This window comes from Scheffersomyces stipitis, chromosome 3 (genome assembly GCF_000209165.1).
Source record: "Scheffersomyces stipitis CBS 6054 chromosome 3, complete sequence".
NCBI lineage: Eukaryota > Fungi > Ascomycota > Pichiomycetes > Serinales > Debaryomycetaceae > Scheffersomyces > Scheffersomyces stipitis.
In genome coordinates, this window is record NC_009043.1 from 1,024,007 (window position 1) to 1,042,489 (window position 18,483).

The following is an 18,483-nucleotide window of genomic DNA, read 5'->3' on the forward strand; positions in this document are numbered from 1 at the left end:
TATGTTTAACATATATTAAGTTGCTTAGATCAGGACTGATAATAGGTGTGAAAAAAAATATCACGATTTCGCAGCTTACTGTCCAGCTATACCAACTATTACCAATATAGAATTGTCTCGTGACACGGTCTACATTGAACGAACACCTTCCCGGCCATCCACTCCCTCATATTCAAGTCATACAATTCTAGATATCATACATTTCTACTAGATATATCGATCTGATATACATACAACCACAAGCTACAATGGCTAACTTCGAGGATAAGCACGATCCTATCGTTGAACTTCTCAACTCGGGTGCTGGAGAGCATGACGAAGATATCAAAGTGATTAGTAGAGATCCGTTCAGCGATAACTTCGTAGCTACACCAACCACAGCTCAGCTCTTGGATCCCAGCTATCACATAAAGGACGAGGAAAAAAGCAATACGAATAAGAATAGCAACGCAGGCAACAATAATAGCAGTATCAGCAATATCAACAGCATCAACAGTACTAGTAATATCCATCACAACAGTGTAAACCACAGTAATAATAGCAATAATAATGATAATTATGACGATTTTCATACTTTCCATACTGGGGCTACCCCCATAGAGCCAACCGGACTAACACCAATGCTTGCACCAGCACCTGATTTTGTGCCGCATGCCAACAACCAGATCGCCTACATCAACAAATCCAGCTTTTTGAACCCTTTGCCTCCTATGGCTCCACTTTCAGAACTGGTCCTTCCCAACGGAATCAATATAAACCCTCTAGCATTGAACGGATCGAGTAAACTTTCTAACGATGACAAGAAAACTATAACCAATAACAGTAGTGCTGTGAGTAGCTCTAAAAGGAAAAAGGAACCAGCTGGACCCAAAACTAGACCTCTTTTTGTTACTAAGATATGGTCTATGGTAAACGATCCAGACAACCAGGAATATATCCGTTGGAACGAAGATGGAAAGACTTTTCAGGTTTTCCATAGAGAAGAATTCATGAAGTACATATTACCCAAATACTTCAAGCACAGTAATTTCGCTTCCTTTGTCCGTCAATTGAACATGTACGGATGGCACAAAGTACAAGATATCAACAGTGGAACTTTCAACCTGGGAAAGGGAGATAAAGGCATGGAAGAAGTGTGGCAATTTGAGAATCCAAATTTCATTAGAGATAGAGAAGATTTATTGGACAAGATTATTAGAAACAAGAGTGTTTCCCAAGAGAGTGAACACGACAACAACGCCGTCAACTTCCAGATCCTCCTCAATGAATTAGACAGCATCAAGATGAACCAATTGGCTATTGGTGAAGATTTGCGTCGCGTCAGAAAAGATAACAAAACATTATGGAACGAGAATTACATGACAAGAGAAAGACACCAACAGCAAGCCCAAACTCTTGACAGAATCTTGAAGTTCTTAGCTGCTGTTTATGGTAACAATACTGGCAAGATTCTAGAAGTAGATAATGGTCCAGAGTACAATGATGGTCAAATGACTGCCTACAATCCTGGCCAGCCCCCATCGCCTAACCCCTACGCTCAACAAATGTACGCTCCAATACAGAAGCCAATGCTTATGCTCACGAATCAAGCACATGGACCTAGTCCGTCTGGTTCTACGTATAAATCTCCTAGACAAACTTCAATATCTAGTTCTAACAACAGGGATCATAGAGATAGTTCCATTACGGACTCGGGTTCGATCGAAGAAATTATAAGATCCTACGGAAACACTCCCAGAAATGGCGAGAGAAGTGGCGATGCTGCGAACAATGTGAATAGGATATATCAACAGATTATCAACCAGGAGCCTTCGGCTGCTTCCCCTAGACATTACTTCCCTGAGTTGAACAACAGTGGAATGCCACAGAGTCCTTATGTTGGCCCCAGCACTCCATCGAACCAACAATTTTTACGAGTGGCAACTCCTGATAATGCCAATGACTTAATGAATGGTTTAGAGCAAAATATTTACAAGCAGGGACAGCTGATTCAGCAAGTTCAAGACTGGATCCAGAAACTTGCTTCACAGCAGCAGCAACAACAGGCCTCAATTAACGAAATTAATGACGAAATCAAGCACGATTTAGACAGTTTTGATGTTAACGAGTTTTTGAATAACACTAACGACCCACTGCAAACAGACTCACAACATCAACTGAAACAGGATCCACAAGAACTCCCTGAGGTTATTACTCCAGGTCTGAATTCGGAGACTCCATCAAAGAGAACTATAGAAGAGGTGTTCGATGGAGCAGACCTGGAAGTGCAGCATAAAAGGAGAAGAGCCAATCAATAGACCTCAGTGGATGAGAATACATATGATACTATTTTCAAGGAAATTTTAACTCTATAATTAGTTCAATTCATTTGTACCGGGTATGTAAATACGAATAAAATAGAAATGGATGGAAGCTCCAGCCGCTGAAAATTCCATATCGAGTAAATAGAATTTTCTTTAAATTTTCATATAACCTTATGTTGCATACCAGCCTCATAAGAAATACTGTGATAATAATGTCAAAATCGGCAGTTAATGCAATTGCGTTTTTGGGTTTGCATTTGCCACTTTTAGGAAGGAAAGCGCTTCTTGTGCTTAATCTCACATCTTTGCGCTGTCGAGCGCATTCAAAAAAGATACTTGATATAATACGAACAGCTTATACGTGTACTCTATCAGGGAGCTCTAAATCCTGAATGGCTCCTGGCAAGTCCGAAATGCGAACCCCTAAATGTTTATTTCGTTGAGCTGGTCGATTGGGGCTGCTTGTTTTGTATTCTGCTGTAGGTATTTCATTTAGACTCCTAACAACCCCTGCACGCAGCTGAAGGCCAAAGAATGCGTAACTAGTCCAGGATGATCTCAATTAGGTGGATTACATTTCATGTGCTTCTCCAAAGACTCTATTTTAAGTCGAAAAAGGAACTGGAGATCGCAAGTTTCGATTGCAATGATCTAGCCACACCCACGACACCCACGTTGGTAGGTTGAGAATATCGAAGATTACACAACAGCTGGGAATTGAAACCCTGGCAAACAAGACCGAGTTCCAACTAATCCGGGGTCTATTGATAACCAAATAAGGTTAGCAACGAGGCGCCCGAACCATTATCAAATGCACAAAATAGAAGACCTGTGAAATTTTGAGCCTGTAGCTGCAGGATAACCTCTCCTACTGGGAACAGGATGGAGAAATTTGCAATCGAGGAACTAACAATTAAACTTCATACCCAACAATGGAGAGGAGTTAAAGGAAAGTTTAAAGAATGGATTCTGTCTTTCAACTTTACAAATGATTACTGACCGTAGAGAAAGAAAGCTGATTGAATATGATTTCGTGGCTAGTGAATGTAACATTGCGCAGCTTCATCTCGAATTTAGATTATTCTGATGTCGATCACAGACTTTTGGAGACCCTAAACAGCTGGAACTAGTAGTTATGCCTAAGAGATATATTAACAGAATGGGAATTCGTTTGCAGAGTCTTTTTTTCTTAAACTTTAATCTTTTGTAATATTCAAGAATGCCCAGCAAACCCGACAATTAAATTGTCAGTAATTTCTTAGCGATCAAAATGTCTAGATATCAATTGCTTTGGCTATGGGCTGCGAAAGAACAAGGAATAATTTGCGAGACGCAAGAGGAAGACGAGGTCAGTAGTTTAGCGAACTTTCTCTCGACATAAACAACTCAAGCGCTGTAGCTTCCGCATCGCTTTTCTACAAATTTCAAATTCGGCTCCTGTCTAAAGGATTGTTTTAGCTCGCGGAGGTTGGGATGTTTGGTAGACAGATTAGTCGATTGTTCTTAATGTGATTTGCGGCACAATCCCATTAGGAGAGGTCTAACTTTGGAAGTTGTGAGGCTGAAAGGATGATGTCAAATTTTATCAATATTTTTTGGCGAAGATAACGCCAGACACTAAAACAAATGGCAAAAGGATGGAGCGAGATACACGACCATTGGCCACACCTCGTTTAAAACGATGAAATTGCTTTAAGGCGGTTTACCCAAGCTGAGGAAAATACCAGTCCATGGAATTGTATGTTTGCTATATTGATATGTTCGTAGGTTTTCGTTTAATAGAGATATTTGGTATTTACGTGATATTCGGGGGTTGTTCCAGGCGATAGATTTGCGAGCTGAGAAGCGCAAGAAATCAACCCATCAATTTTCGGCGCGCACACGCCGGACGCACCCGAATATGAAATTTGATCGAGTTTAATCCGTTTCAAATGCAACTTGCCCACCGATAGGCACAGGAAGAGAAGTGATCCGTTTGCGAATTTCGGGGGGTTGGAAGGTTACAACATGACTTACAAAACAGTAGGTATTCGATCTGCTGTTGGACACTCGGACAACCTCGAGTTGTATGAGCTTGTTCTGACACATAAGGAGTGATTCCCTGGATCGAAAATCATTCCAATCCGAAATTCATAGCTTATTGTCTGTTCTTACCTATTTGGTTGGCGGCTTTTTATTCTGACGGAGCGGGTTTGGTCGAGTCTCGGGGGTTATGCCGGAAGTACATACCGGAATTTTACCGACGGTGCTACTGACCGCAAGTCGCAAGTCAAGCCAGACAGCTCAAAGATAAACTTCACTGATTGCTTTTATCCCTTGTCTTCTGAATACGAAAATAGCCATATTTATAGAAATACATAAACACCTTTACAAGTGCAATACCTGTCCCAAGCACAGATTGGGCCATTCTATTATACCAGCTCCCTCACAGCCTCATCTATCTAGAAGACGCATTCTCGTCTCCTAAGCGCCCTTGTCTTGTCAAACTTCCCGGAACTGGCCCAGCGCACTTCCGGAATTCAACCCCGACCCTCCAAAGCAGGCGACAGTACGGGCTCCTTTTAAGTAGACGCAATTTCTCTCGAAATCTGATTCCGCTTCTCAACCATTTGCACCACCGCTTCTTGCACCACAACCTCAGCGTAAAGCCAGCCAATGTCGTCGGGCATTCTAGACTTGGGCATCCGTGTACCCAAGCTGAAACGAGTCTACTCAAAGGGCGGCTGTCGTGAATGTAAACGTCGTAAGATCAAGTGTGATGAAGGAAAACCGTATTGTTGGCAATGCGTTCGACTCCGCAAGGAATGCTCATATCCGGCTGCTGGTGAAAAGGTGTTGAGAGTTTCGAAAAAGAAACAGGGTTCAAGCGCTTCAGACTTGTCAACACTAAGTCGGGAACCCGGCACCTATCAACCACCTCTGCTCCCGGCGCAGCATCATATCAAACACATCAAATTCAAGCCCCACGAGATAAAAGGTGAAAAACAACCAAGTCAGAACCCAAATCATGTTCCAAATCATGTTCCAAATCACGTCCCAAATCATGCCCCGAATCGTATCGGTCAGAGCATACAGAATATCAATCAGGGTCTTAACCAAACCATTCATAGTCAACAGATTAGTCAGAATTCAATCCATCATAATCAGCAGAACTTTCACCATAGTCCACCGAATCACCAAGTGCCCATTCACAGTCAAAACCTCAGTCCCAGAGCACTCCAACATAGCATACATCTGCCACAACAACCTCCTCCTCTACTGAGCCAACATTCACCAGTACAGAACATCCGTCCTATCGAAAGCATACACCATCCTATCAACCATCACCCAAGACCTCCCCCATTATCCCATCCATTGCTTCAGTCGCTTTCTACACATCACCAGCTTCCTCAATTGAATCTTCACAGTAGGGTCTCTCCACAGCAAATATCGAGTGTTCCCGTCTTATCTGGCCTGACTCTACAAAGACCTCCACAACTAAGTCATCAGAATTATCATCAACCAAACCAACAAAATTTGAACCTACAGAATCAATATATCCACAATAATCAGCAAAATGAGAAAGATAATCTTGAAAAAGCACAAACTCAGAACGAGCAAAATGAAGCAAATAGCCTGACTAAGACCGAGAAAGAGAAATTGACACAGAATAACCATCATGAGGTTTTTCCACTTCCAGAGATTACTCGTCAACCTGTTGATGCCCTGAATGAAACTCAGTCCCGTCTTGCTAGTAGACTGTCGCTGCAGTCACAGTCTATCACAAGTTTGACTACTCCCAAATATACCTCTTCGTCTATTGCTAATTTGCTTAATGATATGTCAACGCCACATCCAACGGATTCGTTCAAGAACCAGTCTTCTTCATCACTCTCGAATACCTTTAGCACTTCACCGCATTCTATTGCTAGTACTACTCCTACAAATAACCATAATGAAAAGTTCCATGCACATGAAGAAACGGTCCACAATCCAGAAGTGTTTCTGTTTTTTGATCAGGAAGACTTGAACTTGCTTGCATCTGATTTGAACAACATCGTCAGTAACATAATGTATGAACTAAACTTTGAGGACAAGTTCGCCAAGCACAGAAACGAAGGTGACTACTCCGACAACTCATTCAAATCCACGCCTACATCTCCTCCACAGCAAAAGGACGCAGCTATTCCTAGGAATATACCTTTTGACTACATCAAGGTTAAAAAGAGCCACGAGAAATTGTATCTTGAAGAGTTCTACAACGAGTTTTCTCAAATAATTCTTCCTTTCAGTTCGTTTGATCCTGATTCGAAGAAGTACTTCAATCCGGCTAGAGATATAATCCTTAGAAGCGCTTCCAACGAATCATTTCTCTTAGCAGCTGTTCTTGCGCAGGGTGCAAAGCTCTCTTTTCAAAAGAACAATGTCCTGGAAGATGAAGGGGCCTATTGTAATTATTTGGCTAAATGTCTAAAATTGCTTGGCCCTGCTTTGGAAAGTGGTGGTGATTTAAAGCGAGGTGCTGAGAGTTTGAACTCTAATATTGAATCCGTATTGTTGACTGTATTATTATTGACTGCCGCAAATGCTTCCAACTCAAAACAGGATTGGAGACCTCATCTTAAAGGTGCAAAAGATATCCTTTTGAAAACATCGGCAAATAATTTCAAAAATTCCAATGTTTTAATATTCTGTAAATCGTGGTTTGTGACATTAGAAATTTTGGCAGGTACAAGCTCTAAATTAGGTGGTACTTTGGCATCTGAGGAGGAGATAGACTCCTTGATAACCTCAGATAACGAGTATGAAACTTCCGTGTTAAAGGAGCTTGGAATAGTTTTGGATAATGGCTATAATATCATGGGTGGATATCACAATGACTGCGTTGGTCTATTCAGAGAATTGATCAAGGTTTTGGCTAGAAAGAGAAAACAGGGGAAGGATTTCAAGTTCGACAATTCATTTGACTATATTAAATTGTTCTCAGAGTTTTACAAGTATTCAGAAGTGGAGTTCATCAACAAGAAGTGCATTCTTACACCGGAAGAGTTTGATATTAAGAATTCAAAGAATTCTCCATTGGTTGATGTTCTAAACTTGGATTCATCAACTGTAATTATCAGTTGGATGGACACTACTCACCAATGTTATGTGATGGCAGCGTTAATCACAATCCTTACCACATGTTTCGGAGAGCCATTCAATTCGCCTCAGGTACAATTTCTTGCAAACAGAACTATATCGTTTATGTCATTTTTGACAATGGCGCCAGAGGCGCCTAGGCTGATTATCAAATGTGCTTTGATGATGATTCAATGGCCCATGTTGGTAGCAGGTATGAATTGTATAGAGGAGGATGGTAAATTTATTTTGATGAAATTTTTTAGATTCTCTTCTCAAGTTGGTTCTGGAGGTGCAAGTTATGCTTTAAAGAGAATTAGCAACATATGGAGTCGACATGAAAAGGGCATAAGCGATTCAGAGTCTGAAGATGACAAGGCTGTGGATCTTGTATCATATTAGCTATAAGTGTATTATTAAGTATATTACTATAAAGGTAATCACATATTATCAAGTAGACTATACCAGTTCATCTGGCCACTGGCTAATTTGAGCCTTGTATCAAACGACGAAAGCTCTTCGTCAGTGTCTGTTTCGACTTCGGACTCACTGTCCCCATCTAACTTTGAATCCAACAGGACATTCGAGACTGGAGATTCGCTGCTGCAAAACTTACAACGCCTTGTTTTCCATTCTAGTTTCCCCAGTGAAAGCAAGTCTTGAATGTACCAGCCAATTCTTTCGGCACCCAATCTGGCCCCATCAAGATTTGCTGATGATGGTCCAGTTCTCAAAGAGGCATTCTTTCCGATCATGAACAACAATAAATCGTTATTCCACTGCAAATTATCTGTCAAGCAAGGGAATCCATTAACACATTCAATATCATGGTCTTGTATAACAGGTTGAAGGAAATCTAAAGATTTAACGTTTGCGGTAATTCCAGTAGCAAAGTAGATGTAGTCGATATTTTCAAGCTCTCGTTCGAAATAAATATCTTCACCTTTGGCTGTTTTTGTTTCTGACTTGGATTTGATCAACAATTTCCAAGTCTTGGTATCACTATCCCATTCTGAATTAGTGATAGAAGTGTACTTCATGAGATCGACTCTGCCATTCTTCACATGGTCCAAAATCTTTTTGTAATACTCTGGGTTAAATGAGCCACCTTCTCTGGCTTCTTGGATCATTTCCCATCTCTCTTGGTCTGTATCTTTCATATAGAAAGCAGATTTTTTAACATTCTTATACTTGGTCACCCAATCCAAATGGAAATCAAAATGCTTGATTTTTACAGGTCCTCTAAGCATTAAGTATATTTTAGAAATTCCAACATTTGCAGCAACATGGGCCAACTGAGCAGAAGTCAAGCCACCACCAACAATGACAATGCTTCTTGATTTAGAAGCTCTTGGCTTGATCATGAGTTCCTTACCAAGGAAATTCACTTCCTTGTTGAACAAATGTGTGGTATGACAACTTCCCTCTGGAAAGTGTGGATCCTCAAATGGTTTTATCGGGTAGTTTACTTCTCCACGATGTCCTGTTGCAACAATGCAAATTTTGCACCCAAAAGTTTCACCATTTGCAGACTTGATTACAAAACCTTTACCGTATTCTTCCTTTCCTAATACATTGATAAACCTCTCTTCCACATTTATGGCTTCGTCTTTTTTCACATTATTGTGCAAACTGTATCTGTCAACAATATCCTTGCAAAAATCTTCAAAAAGTTTGGTAGATGGACGATAGTAGTCCTTCCAATCCCTCATATTAATATCAATAATACCTGGTTTGTCATGATTAGCATTTGTAGACGGAATTGGAGAAGTTCTCTTTCTCGTGTTTTTCTTAGCCAATTTCTTTAATTGGTGTTTGGAGTATTCCTTTCCCACTACATTCTTGATTTCCATAATGTCACCAGCACTCTCACGTTTTGACAAGTGAGCAAAACTAACCAAACCATCAACATTAACAGGATCAGGGTGGAAAAACATGGGTGAACGAAGGTATGGGATTTGACAAGAACCAAATTGATTATCCCATTGACTCATGAATCTTTCACCAGCTGCGTCAAGTACCAAAATATCCAGAGGCTGAAACTTTCTTCTAGGTGCGTAACATCTATCCTTTGAAGGTGGTTTGAATGTTGTTCGGGAAGACACATTTCTATTAATGAGGTTGACCCTACTACCTCTTTGGCGGAGCCAGTGAAATCTCTGATGTTCATCCTCTGTGTAAATAGAAGCAGGGTACTCTTCACATAACCTGGCAGTGATCGCAAGGCTGCAGGTGCCCCCACCAATGACAATCACTTCGAAGAAATTTTCCAATGGAATATCAACAATATCCGGATTCATTTTAAGTAACATACAATTTCAATAATGATCATACGAGCCATAATCGTGGAATTTATAAAGTATAAATTAGATTTACCAACCATTGGTACCATAACCACTATAGTCTTTGCAACCACAAAGGTTGCCTGGCAAGTCATTTGACTGCGAAAAACGCAAACAATATTTTAGAAACTAGCGAACACTACTTAGAGAGCTCCAACAAAACCCTCGATGATTGCATACAATCCAACAGCACCAGGATCGGGAACCCCACCCTCTTCGGTCTTAAATTCAGACTCGTCAACATAGCTAGCCCTTCCAAATTTGGCATGTAACTCTCTGGTGTTTTCGCAGCCTTTCTTAGCTGCAGACAAGGAAGCCTTGATATCACCTGTCCCTTTTAAGGTATCCACAAAGGGCTGCAATGTATCCACTAGAGTTCTGCCTCCTACTCTTGCTCGTGTATACTTGAATAAACCATCATACAAGGCAGAATAGGCAGCATCTCCGAAAGTCTGCGTTGTCAATTCCTTCTTCTCGCCAAGACTACCAACGAGTTTGGTAAGATAGATTGAGTAAAGACCTCCAGAAGTACCACCCATACTGTCTTCCACCAAATCAGTGATGGCTGCCAAAGTTGCAACAGGGTCGGAGAGGTTCTTGTGGAAGTTGCCTTTCTTTTTTAATTCAAAGAGAATAGCATTTGCACCGGCTGCTAATGTTTCTCCACAATCACCATCACCAACAATTGTATCGTAACGCGTAATATCAGGTTCATTTTTAAGCAAATTATTCATTGCGTTAACTAGAGCCTTTTCAAAGACTACGGCATTGGTCTTTAAAGATGACGAAATATGAGACGTTTCAGTCATTGGAGATTCAGAATAAACAGAATCGGCTTCCCATTGTTTTGAGGTATAGCTTTTTGGTTTCCATCCAGGCGCATCAGTAGGTGCATCTAAAAATTCCAACAATTGATCGGTTGAAAACCCTACTTTTGCTTTAGCAATGTTTGAAAGATTAAGCAAAGTGATCGAAAAACCAGGAGAGTTGAGGGAAGTTACAAAGTCACTAATTAAAATACGTTTGGGACGATTTTTGGTAGGAAGTTGAATGACAATATGTTCAGCAATTAAGTGCAATTCGAGTGAAGAAGTTCCACCAATATTGTTAATGAGTAAGATGTAATCATCATTATGCAAGTCAAAATCTACATAATGGCGGTCCTTGTCGTCAGGAGATAACAATTTATGAAAAAGGTCTTCAATTAAATCATCAATATTTGGAATTGGGCTGATTTTCACACCTGGTTCATTGTGAATTCCAAGTCCTACTTCAGCTTCATCTTCACCAGTGAACTCACTGGTGTTCATTTGTCTTCCAGGGACGGAGGTACGATCCAATGAAGCTGATATGGTCACAAGATTGTCGTTGATGGTGTTTCCCAAGTGGGCAATGTTCTTGAGCTCAGCATTCTCGGAATGGACAGCAGCACCAAGAATCTTGTGAACGATAGCAGTTCCAGCCAATCCCCTTCTGCCTACCATCTTATTCTGCTCTCTGCCTACGGCCACATCATCAGCGACGATTACAAGTTCAACATTATAACCTTCATTTTTAGCCCGCTCCGCAACCAAGCCAAAATGAAGAATATCCCCTGTATAATTTTTCACTACAATAATTGTACCCTTTTCCTTGTGAGACTTTGTTCTGATGGCTGCCATGATCTGTTTGGTAGAAGGTGATGCAAAGATATGTCCACTTACAGCGGCATCTAAAAGGTTATCACCAACATACCCTCCGTGCAATGGTTCATGACCTGCACCTCCACCACTAATCAATGTGATCTTCTTTGAAGTATCAGAATTGGGGTTGAAAACAACTTTTTCAGAGGGAATCAAGCGAACTGCCGGATTCGAGTGGACCAAACCCTTAAGGCTAGAGAGAACAAGGTCCTCGTCCTCTGAATACTTCCAGTGCTTTCTTAGTGTCATAGTAGAGGTCAATTGGTTGATCAATTGCAGAAAAAAGTGAATAATTCATCGAAGTTTGACATATTTATTAATTCGAAACTTGGGGTAAATGTACAGTATGGTTACGAGCATGGACAGGATGGATGATGTCATGGAAGCAGTATGATGTCAATTGATTGAACTATAGATATATACATGTTCTCACCGTTAATCAAAACGTTAATCTTTTAGATGTAAAGATGGAATGGTCATGGTTAATGCATGGTTTTTTAATCTGATTATACTATAGAATCAGGTGCAACCATTTCGACTACACGAAAAGATAATATCTCTTTGAGTGGGGAGTGCTACAGACTTGTAGGAAAAATGGATAACCGAGCCGCTTATAGAAAGGGACCACTGTGCTTGCAGAAGTTACACTAGGAAGAATCGTACGATTATTAGAATAGCTATCAGATCCCTATAGATAAGAGAGAGCCCATCTCTCGTCTCGGAAAATCCCAGATTCGGAAAAATTTAAGTCAAAAAAGTCCAAAAAGTGCCAATGAATTGGGCAGATTATCCTGAAGGTCTGCGTTATCAAATTAGAGTATGTACAAAACGTTTGCTTACGTCTATATCATCTTTTGCTGACCATTAAACGGAATGGTTGTCCATCTGTATGAAGACTTCGTGCACACTAGAGATAATAATAAATATTCAGGCAGGATTAATCTGGATGAAAATATATCCCACAAAAAATGTTTATGGCTGAGAAGAGCCAGTTAACAATACAAAACACAACCAATTAAGCGATTAAGCTACCAAGCAATACACAATAAACACTTTTATATTTCAGCAGTTTATTCCCATATATTTATCCTTGCAAATGTTTCAGCATGTCTCCGGAGTCAATTGAACGACGCAAGACGGAACTGAAGAGAGATTACAGTAGAGGAGGATGTAGAGAGTGCAAAAGAAGAAAAATCAAGTGCGACGAAACAAAACCTCATTGCGTACAATGTACTCGGCTTAAAAAGAAATGTTCGTATCCGAGTGTAGGGGAAAAGGTTCTCAGAGTGTCCAAGAAGTTCCTCGAGAAAAATCCATCTCCCACCACCCAGAACTCATCAAAGCCTCTTACCATACAACTATACAGAGGTCCCAATGATTTCAGTAAGAGGAAGAACAAAGTCGCTAAGTCCGAAAAAAGAACAAGCAATGAAATGTCGGCATCATCTTCTCTGCTGGAATTACTTTCAAAGGAAATCGTTCTGGAAGCAAAGGATGGAGATTCTTCCTTGAAAACGCCATCTTCCATTAGCAATCTTCTCAACTCTTCGAATGAACAAGAGTTTGCAATACCACAAAGTGAAACAGGAACAATAGAGGAGACTACTCCTGGAGGATATGACCAAAGTTCAATACAAATGTCAACTACACCCTCATCGCTTATATTGGGAGACATGTATAGCCATGAAGATTTGAACTTGTTGGCTTCGGACTTAAACGATATCGTCAATGACATCATGTTTAACGGAAAATTCGACACAGCAGTAACAGACAATGACCCCCTAAATCCATTGCTAGGCTTTTCTAAAGAATCTCCCAATAGTCAGACTATGCCATATAACGACGTCATACCCAAGCATGTTCCTCTAGATTACATACAAGTGAGAACAACAGATGAACGAGTATATTTAAAGGAGTTTTACGAGGAGTTTGCAATGCAAGTTCTTCCTTTCGGAGCATACGATCCTTATAGCAAAACGTATGCAAATCCATTGCGAGATGTCATTCTAAAGTATGCAGCCAAGGAGTCGTTTCTACTAGCTGCTATATTAGCACAAGGAGCGCAATCCTCGCATCGTAAGAGTTTACTTCAAAAAGATCAGGATGCCTACGGATCGTACTTGTCCACATGCTTGCAATTACTAGGACCTGCTTTAAGCAGAAATAGAGATAAAAATGTGAGAAATGATTTGGTTTCCAACATCGAGACTATCCTTCTTACTGTATTATTATTGACATCGTCCAATGCTACTACCACTTCTCAGGGATGGAGACCACATTTGAAGGGAGCAAAAGATATAGTCTTGAAGGCTACCAACAGCAAGATACGTCTGTCAAAGACATTAATCCTCTGTAAAGTATGGTTTGCCGATTTTGAAATCTTGGCAGGAACTAGTTCTAGTCTCGGAGGAACATTAAAAACAGACGATGAACTTGAATCTGTACTTAATTTCAGTGATCCCTATGAACTTTCAGTGTTGAAAGAATTCGGAATAGTGCAAGACAACGGTTTCAACATCATGTTCGGCTATAATACTCCTTGTGTTCATTTGTTCAGAGACTTACTTAAGATTTTGAACAAAAAGAGGCAAGAGGGAACTGCATTCAAACCAGATGATGCAGCAGAATATGTCAGATTGATATCTGGTTTCTACAATGAAATGAGTATCAAGTATATCGATTCAAAGCTGGTTGTTATGGACGATGCTTCGGGAAACTTTGCTGATCTCATAGACATAGTTCGTACAGACAAGGGAAACATAGCTCTTAGCTGGATGGATACATCGCAACAGGCGTATTCGTTGGCAGCATTGATAACGATTTTCACGCAAATCTTGAACCTGCCCTACCAGTCACCATTTATTCAGAACTTGAACAGCAGATTAGTGTCCTGTATTTCATTCTTGGACGGATGTAATAGGGTACCGCAACAAGTGATCAAATACTCCCTTCTGATGATTCAATGGCCCATGACAGCAGCAGGAATCAATTGCATTGATCATGAAGAGAGATTTCTACTCAAGAAATTCTTCACTTTCTCAGCTGAATTAGGCTCGGGAAGTGCTGAGATTGCCTTGAAACGAATCCAGAAAGTATGGGCACGTCTTGACAATGGAAAGGAGTACGAAAGTGAAGAAGGGGAAAACAATCTAGACATCGTGGCATATTAGCATATTGTATATTAGCATATTAGCGTAGAAATATAGGTAACAGTCTATAATTTTGCACCCATTTGCATGCGCTAATCTCGCCGCACGCCTGCACATTTTTCAGCTGAGTATTTTATTTCTACTATGCAATTGGGGTTAGTTACTGTGTGCAGTCTCGTATTTTTTCGGTTACCACTTCCGTTTTCGATGACCATGATGTCTATACTAGTTTTCTATGGAGAAGTCGATATTCAAAAGATTCATAAGATTTAAGTAATTGTAATTAGGTTGTGGTGGCAGCAACGGCAAGATCAGAAGATTTTGAACTGGTCAAAAATTTGCGATCTTTACTATATTTGAGATTTCATGACTCAAATATTATTGTATTTAATCTAAACTCTCATTAACTACCCCAAGAATCGAAATAGTTACGAACAGGAGTTTCTAAAAGAGCATATAATGACTGCACTTGAAGCTAACAAGGAATCTGATTCCAGTAGTCCTGCTTCTGTTGCAAGTCTAAATAAAAATGCAACTACTGCCACTGAACAAAATACTACTACGCCTACTAATAGTCCCAATAAGAGGTCCAAGAGGTCCAAGACGTTCACAGGTTGCTTCACGTGTAGATCCAGAAAGATACGATGCGACTTGCTGAAGCCATTTTGTAACAAGTGTACAAAGTCTGGTCTCATTTGTTCTGGATACGATATCAAGTTGCGGTGGTCTTTACCTTTACAGTTCAATTCTAAGAATGGAAATGCCATTTCGACCCTGGTACTGTTCAAAAGTCTGGAAACCGAGGAAAAAGAAGAGAATCCAGAATTCTTTCAAAGACGAAAAGTTGGATTTGTAGTATGGGACGGTAAGAAGAATTGTAGATTATACGAGACATATGATGAAATGGACAAGGATTTGGGTATATTGCACAACTCAGGAAACGATAAACAGGTCAATGAACAAGGTCGAACAAAATTACTTGGACCTTTTGGTGTATTTTTAGGTTCTATTCTGTCAGAATCCGGCGATGGAGACCGAAACCCAAAGAGAATGAAACCAAATCACTCTGCCATCATAGAGCCAACCCATAAGAGTTTACAGAATTCATATGTGTCTACTCCTAACTTATCAGATACTAATCCAGATCTCGGTCCAAATGAGCATTTATGGTTGTCCAATGAATTGAGAGACGATGCGTTCATCACTGCTGCAGCCTTGAATGGGGACACACAGTTCTTAGATTTCATAAATATCAACGATAACAGTGTTCTTGCACCAAATTCAAGTAGTCTGAATTTCAGCAATCACAATAACGCTAACACTTCTTCTGCAAACTACGCTTTCAATGCCAACCAGAACGAACTTTTGAATTTGGTGTTCCACAGAAACCACAGCAACGTAGCAGGCAATATCCAGAACAATCAGCAGACGAATGCTACACCAAACGAAAGTACAGGTATACCTATGCAAAACATACTTAATGGAGGTGATTCTTCATTAGCGATAAATCCAACAAATCAAAAATTGCATTATTCCAACTATAATAACGACTATAATAACAATCCGTACCTGTTAAACGAGAACTTAGAGATTCATTTGCATGCTTCGAAAACTTCAAACAACGAAGAAGAATCCACAGATATTGTTGATGGAGACCATTCCAATAGCGTACAAATGCCAACTTCTATTATGTCTATAGTTCAGAGCCCGTTGGAACCAAAACTTGGATTTGACCTCTCTATTCCTAACCTTCCTGCTACTATACCGCGAGTAGGAATGCCTACAACTTCTTTGCAAGTACAGCCGTTGACTCGTTACTTGCTTAACTACTATATAACACAGGTGGCTGATTTAATGACAGTTATTCCATTGACGGAAAATCCCTGGAAAACTATCTACTTTCCTAGAGCACTTATGGCTATTGGAGAGCTTCTGGCCCTTGGTCAAACTTCAACAGCTAAAAATGCATTGTTGAATGCTTTACTTGCGGTTTCTGCCTTCAACTTGCAATCCAAGTTTAAGAAGCATTCAGATCCCATGATCTACTACTTGAATCTTGGTATTAGATTGAGAAACCAGGCTAGTTTATTCATTAAGCAGTTGCTAAGCTCCAAGTCCTTCTCGAATGAAAAGTACAAGGATGTTCTTTGTGCTGTTATGACAATGATTAGTGTGGATTTGGTATGGGGAACAATGCAGGATACCAGTTTCTACATCAATTGGTGTGGAAAAGTCATAGCAGCAAAGATGGTCAACAAGAAGAAGTTGTCTTCCAAGGCTAGAATCTTACACAGAATTTTTCTGTCCTTGAAATTGATTCAAGACTCTACTTGCTTAAATCTTGAAAGCATCAAGGAAGACTTTGTGGCATTCAATGAGATAGGATATGATGTCAATGGTGACAAATTTGGCAACCAGGACTCGGCTCCACCAGCTACTAGTACGAGGAAGGGAAGAATAGATTACATTGTTAACAGTACAATTAGCTCACCGAAGAACCCTACTAAAAACACGTCGCCATCTTTTGTAAACAAGAAATTGATCAACACGAAAAAGACAGACGAGCATTTTGCTACTGATGCTCTTTACGGACTTCCCAATTCACTCATCTTACTTTTCAGTGAGACGGTGCAATTGTTGCGAAGTAAAATTTACCACAGCGAAGTCTACAATACGTTACCGAAAGATTTCAAGGAAAAAGCCGAGAATCTTAACCAGCAGTTGATCAACTGGAAATTAGACTGGCAATTGTACGAAAACCAGAACGACGAGACACAGCCTCAGACAGAAGTAGAAATAGATGAAGACATCAGTGTCGTGGATGCTCAGTCGCAAGATGATGCCAAAAAGAAGTTCTTCTCGCCTATGCACGAAGCAACCTACCACCATATCCTCTCGTTCTACCACGCCCTCATGATTTACTTTAATCGCCTAATCATGGAAGTTCCGCCCACCAAGCTACAGACCAAAGTCGCTAAAACCCTTAGCCATCTCAATGCCATCCAGAAATTGATATCTAAAGGGGAGGCAGCGATCATTCCACTTTTCTGGCAAGGGTTCATAGCAGGGTGTGAAGCTGTATCTATGCATCTACAGATGGGGTTCAAGAAGTGGGGTGCAGATATCGCCCAGTACTTAGGGTCCTACTGGGGTGCACGTCAGATCATGTTAGAGGTCTGGCGTAGAAAGAGAATGTTCGAGGCCCGCGATGACTGGGTCAGTGTGATTCAAGACTGGGAGATGAACCTCATGTTGAACTGACACAAAGAACCAACAAACTATGCATTATTCATTAGCCATGGCCATAATACATGGCTGATGGTTTCATCTCTATATTTGTTCTATATTTAGGCGTTTGTGAATGATATATACTAATAGACAATAGAATATGACGACAGACCATTTCCAACAAGGCGCAAAGCACCAAGGCTCCAAACGTGTGTGGCATAAGGTCTTCCGGAATGCACCAGATGCTGAAGACTTTAATGTGGCATTTTTCTTTCAAACTTGAGCAACAAGTTTGCGTCTGCCAGAACACGTAAGAAACGAATAATGGTAATAGATGAGTCTACCGTGTTTGCTAGTATTTACGCTGTACTATTTACTAATAAGTATCAGGGGCTCCTCTTGTGTCTAGAAGTTATGAATGAGTTCCCATGGCTGTGTGCCTAGATGCGCTACCGCGTTCAGCCTGAAATTGGTACTCTAAATCTAATACACGCCTCTCGAGTTTAGACAAGGTTATATTTAATGGATTCGCGCGTATGCCTCAAATTTTTTTGATTTGCATTTTTTGTTTACGCGTTTGTTTTGAATTCGGTTTGTTTACCAAACAGTGCGTACCTTAATTTTTCTGATTTGCGTAGAGATCGCCGAGCACATAGCGACTCCTTACCAGGCTCTAGAA

The 18,483-nt window shown here is 40.4% G+C and overlaps 6 protein-coding genes across 6 annotated transcripts; 4 read left to right on the forward strand and 2 right to left on the reverse strand. All coding sequences in view use genetic code 12, as the record gives it.

The window, feature by feature from the left end:
* Positions 1-248: 248 nt before the first annotated feature.
* Positions 249-2,126, forward strand: CTA8 (Heat shock transcription factor; the record flags this gene model as incomplete). The annotated part of the gene is made up of 2 exons (XM_001383447.1): positions 249-519; positions 601-2,126. Coding segments are annotated over 2 exons (1,797 nt in total), but the record flags the coding sequence as incomplete, so codon positions are not given.
* A 3,555-nt stretch (positions 2,127-5,681) lies between these two features.
* On the forward strand, positions 5,682-7,805 carry PICST_56776 (zinc finger transcription factor of the LYS14 family; the record flags this gene model as incomplete). The annotated part of the gene is given in 4 exon segments (XM_001383448.1): positions 5,682-5,714; positions 5,928-6,160; positions 6,191-6,783; positions 6,802-7,805. Coding segments are annotated over 4 exon segments (1,863 nt in total), but the record flags the coding sequence as incomplete, so codon positions are not given.
* A 38-nt stretch (positions 7,806-7,843) lies between these two features.
* Positions 7,844-9,703, reverse strand: PICST_43699 (predicted protein; the record flags this gene model as incomplete). The annotated part of the gene is made up of 1 exon (XM_001383787.1): positions 7,844-9,703. The coding sequence occupies one exon, from the start codon at positions 9,701-9,703 to the stop codon at positions 7,844-7,846; it is 1,860 nt and encodes a 619-aa protein (XP_001383824.2).
* Positions 9,704-9,888: 185 nt separating this feature from the next.
* On the reverse strand, positions 9,889-11,676 carry DAK2 (dihydroxyacetone kinase; the record flags this gene model as incomplete). Its single annotated transcript, XM_001383788.1, has 1 exon — positions 9,889-11,676. One exon carries the CDS (start codon positions 11,674-11,676, stop codon positions 9,889-9,891), a length of 1,788 nt encoding a protein of 595 aa, XP_001383825.1.
* Positions 11,677-12,533: 857 nt separating this feature from the next.
* PICST_30826 (zinc finger transcription factor of the LYS14 family) lies at positions 12,534-14,597 on the forward strand (the record flags this gene model as incomplete). The annotated part of the gene is made up of 1 exon (XM_001383449.1): positions 12,534-14,597. The coding sequence occupies one exon, from the start codon at positions 12,534-12,536 to the stop codon at positions 14,595-14,597; it is 2,064 nt and encodes a 687-aa protein (XP_001383486.2).
* Positions 14,598-15,035: 438 nt separating this feature from the next.
* Positions 15,036-17,837, forward strand: ARG81 (component of the ARGR regulatory complex; the record flags this gene model as incomplete). Its single annotated transcript, XM_001383450.1, has 1 exon — positions 15,036-17,837. The coding sequence occupies one exon, from the start codon at positions 15,036-15,038 to the stop codon at positions 17,835-17,837; it is 2,802 nt and encodes a 933-aa protein (XP_001383487.2).
* Between the last annotated feature and the right edge of the window lie 646 nt (positions 17,838-18,483).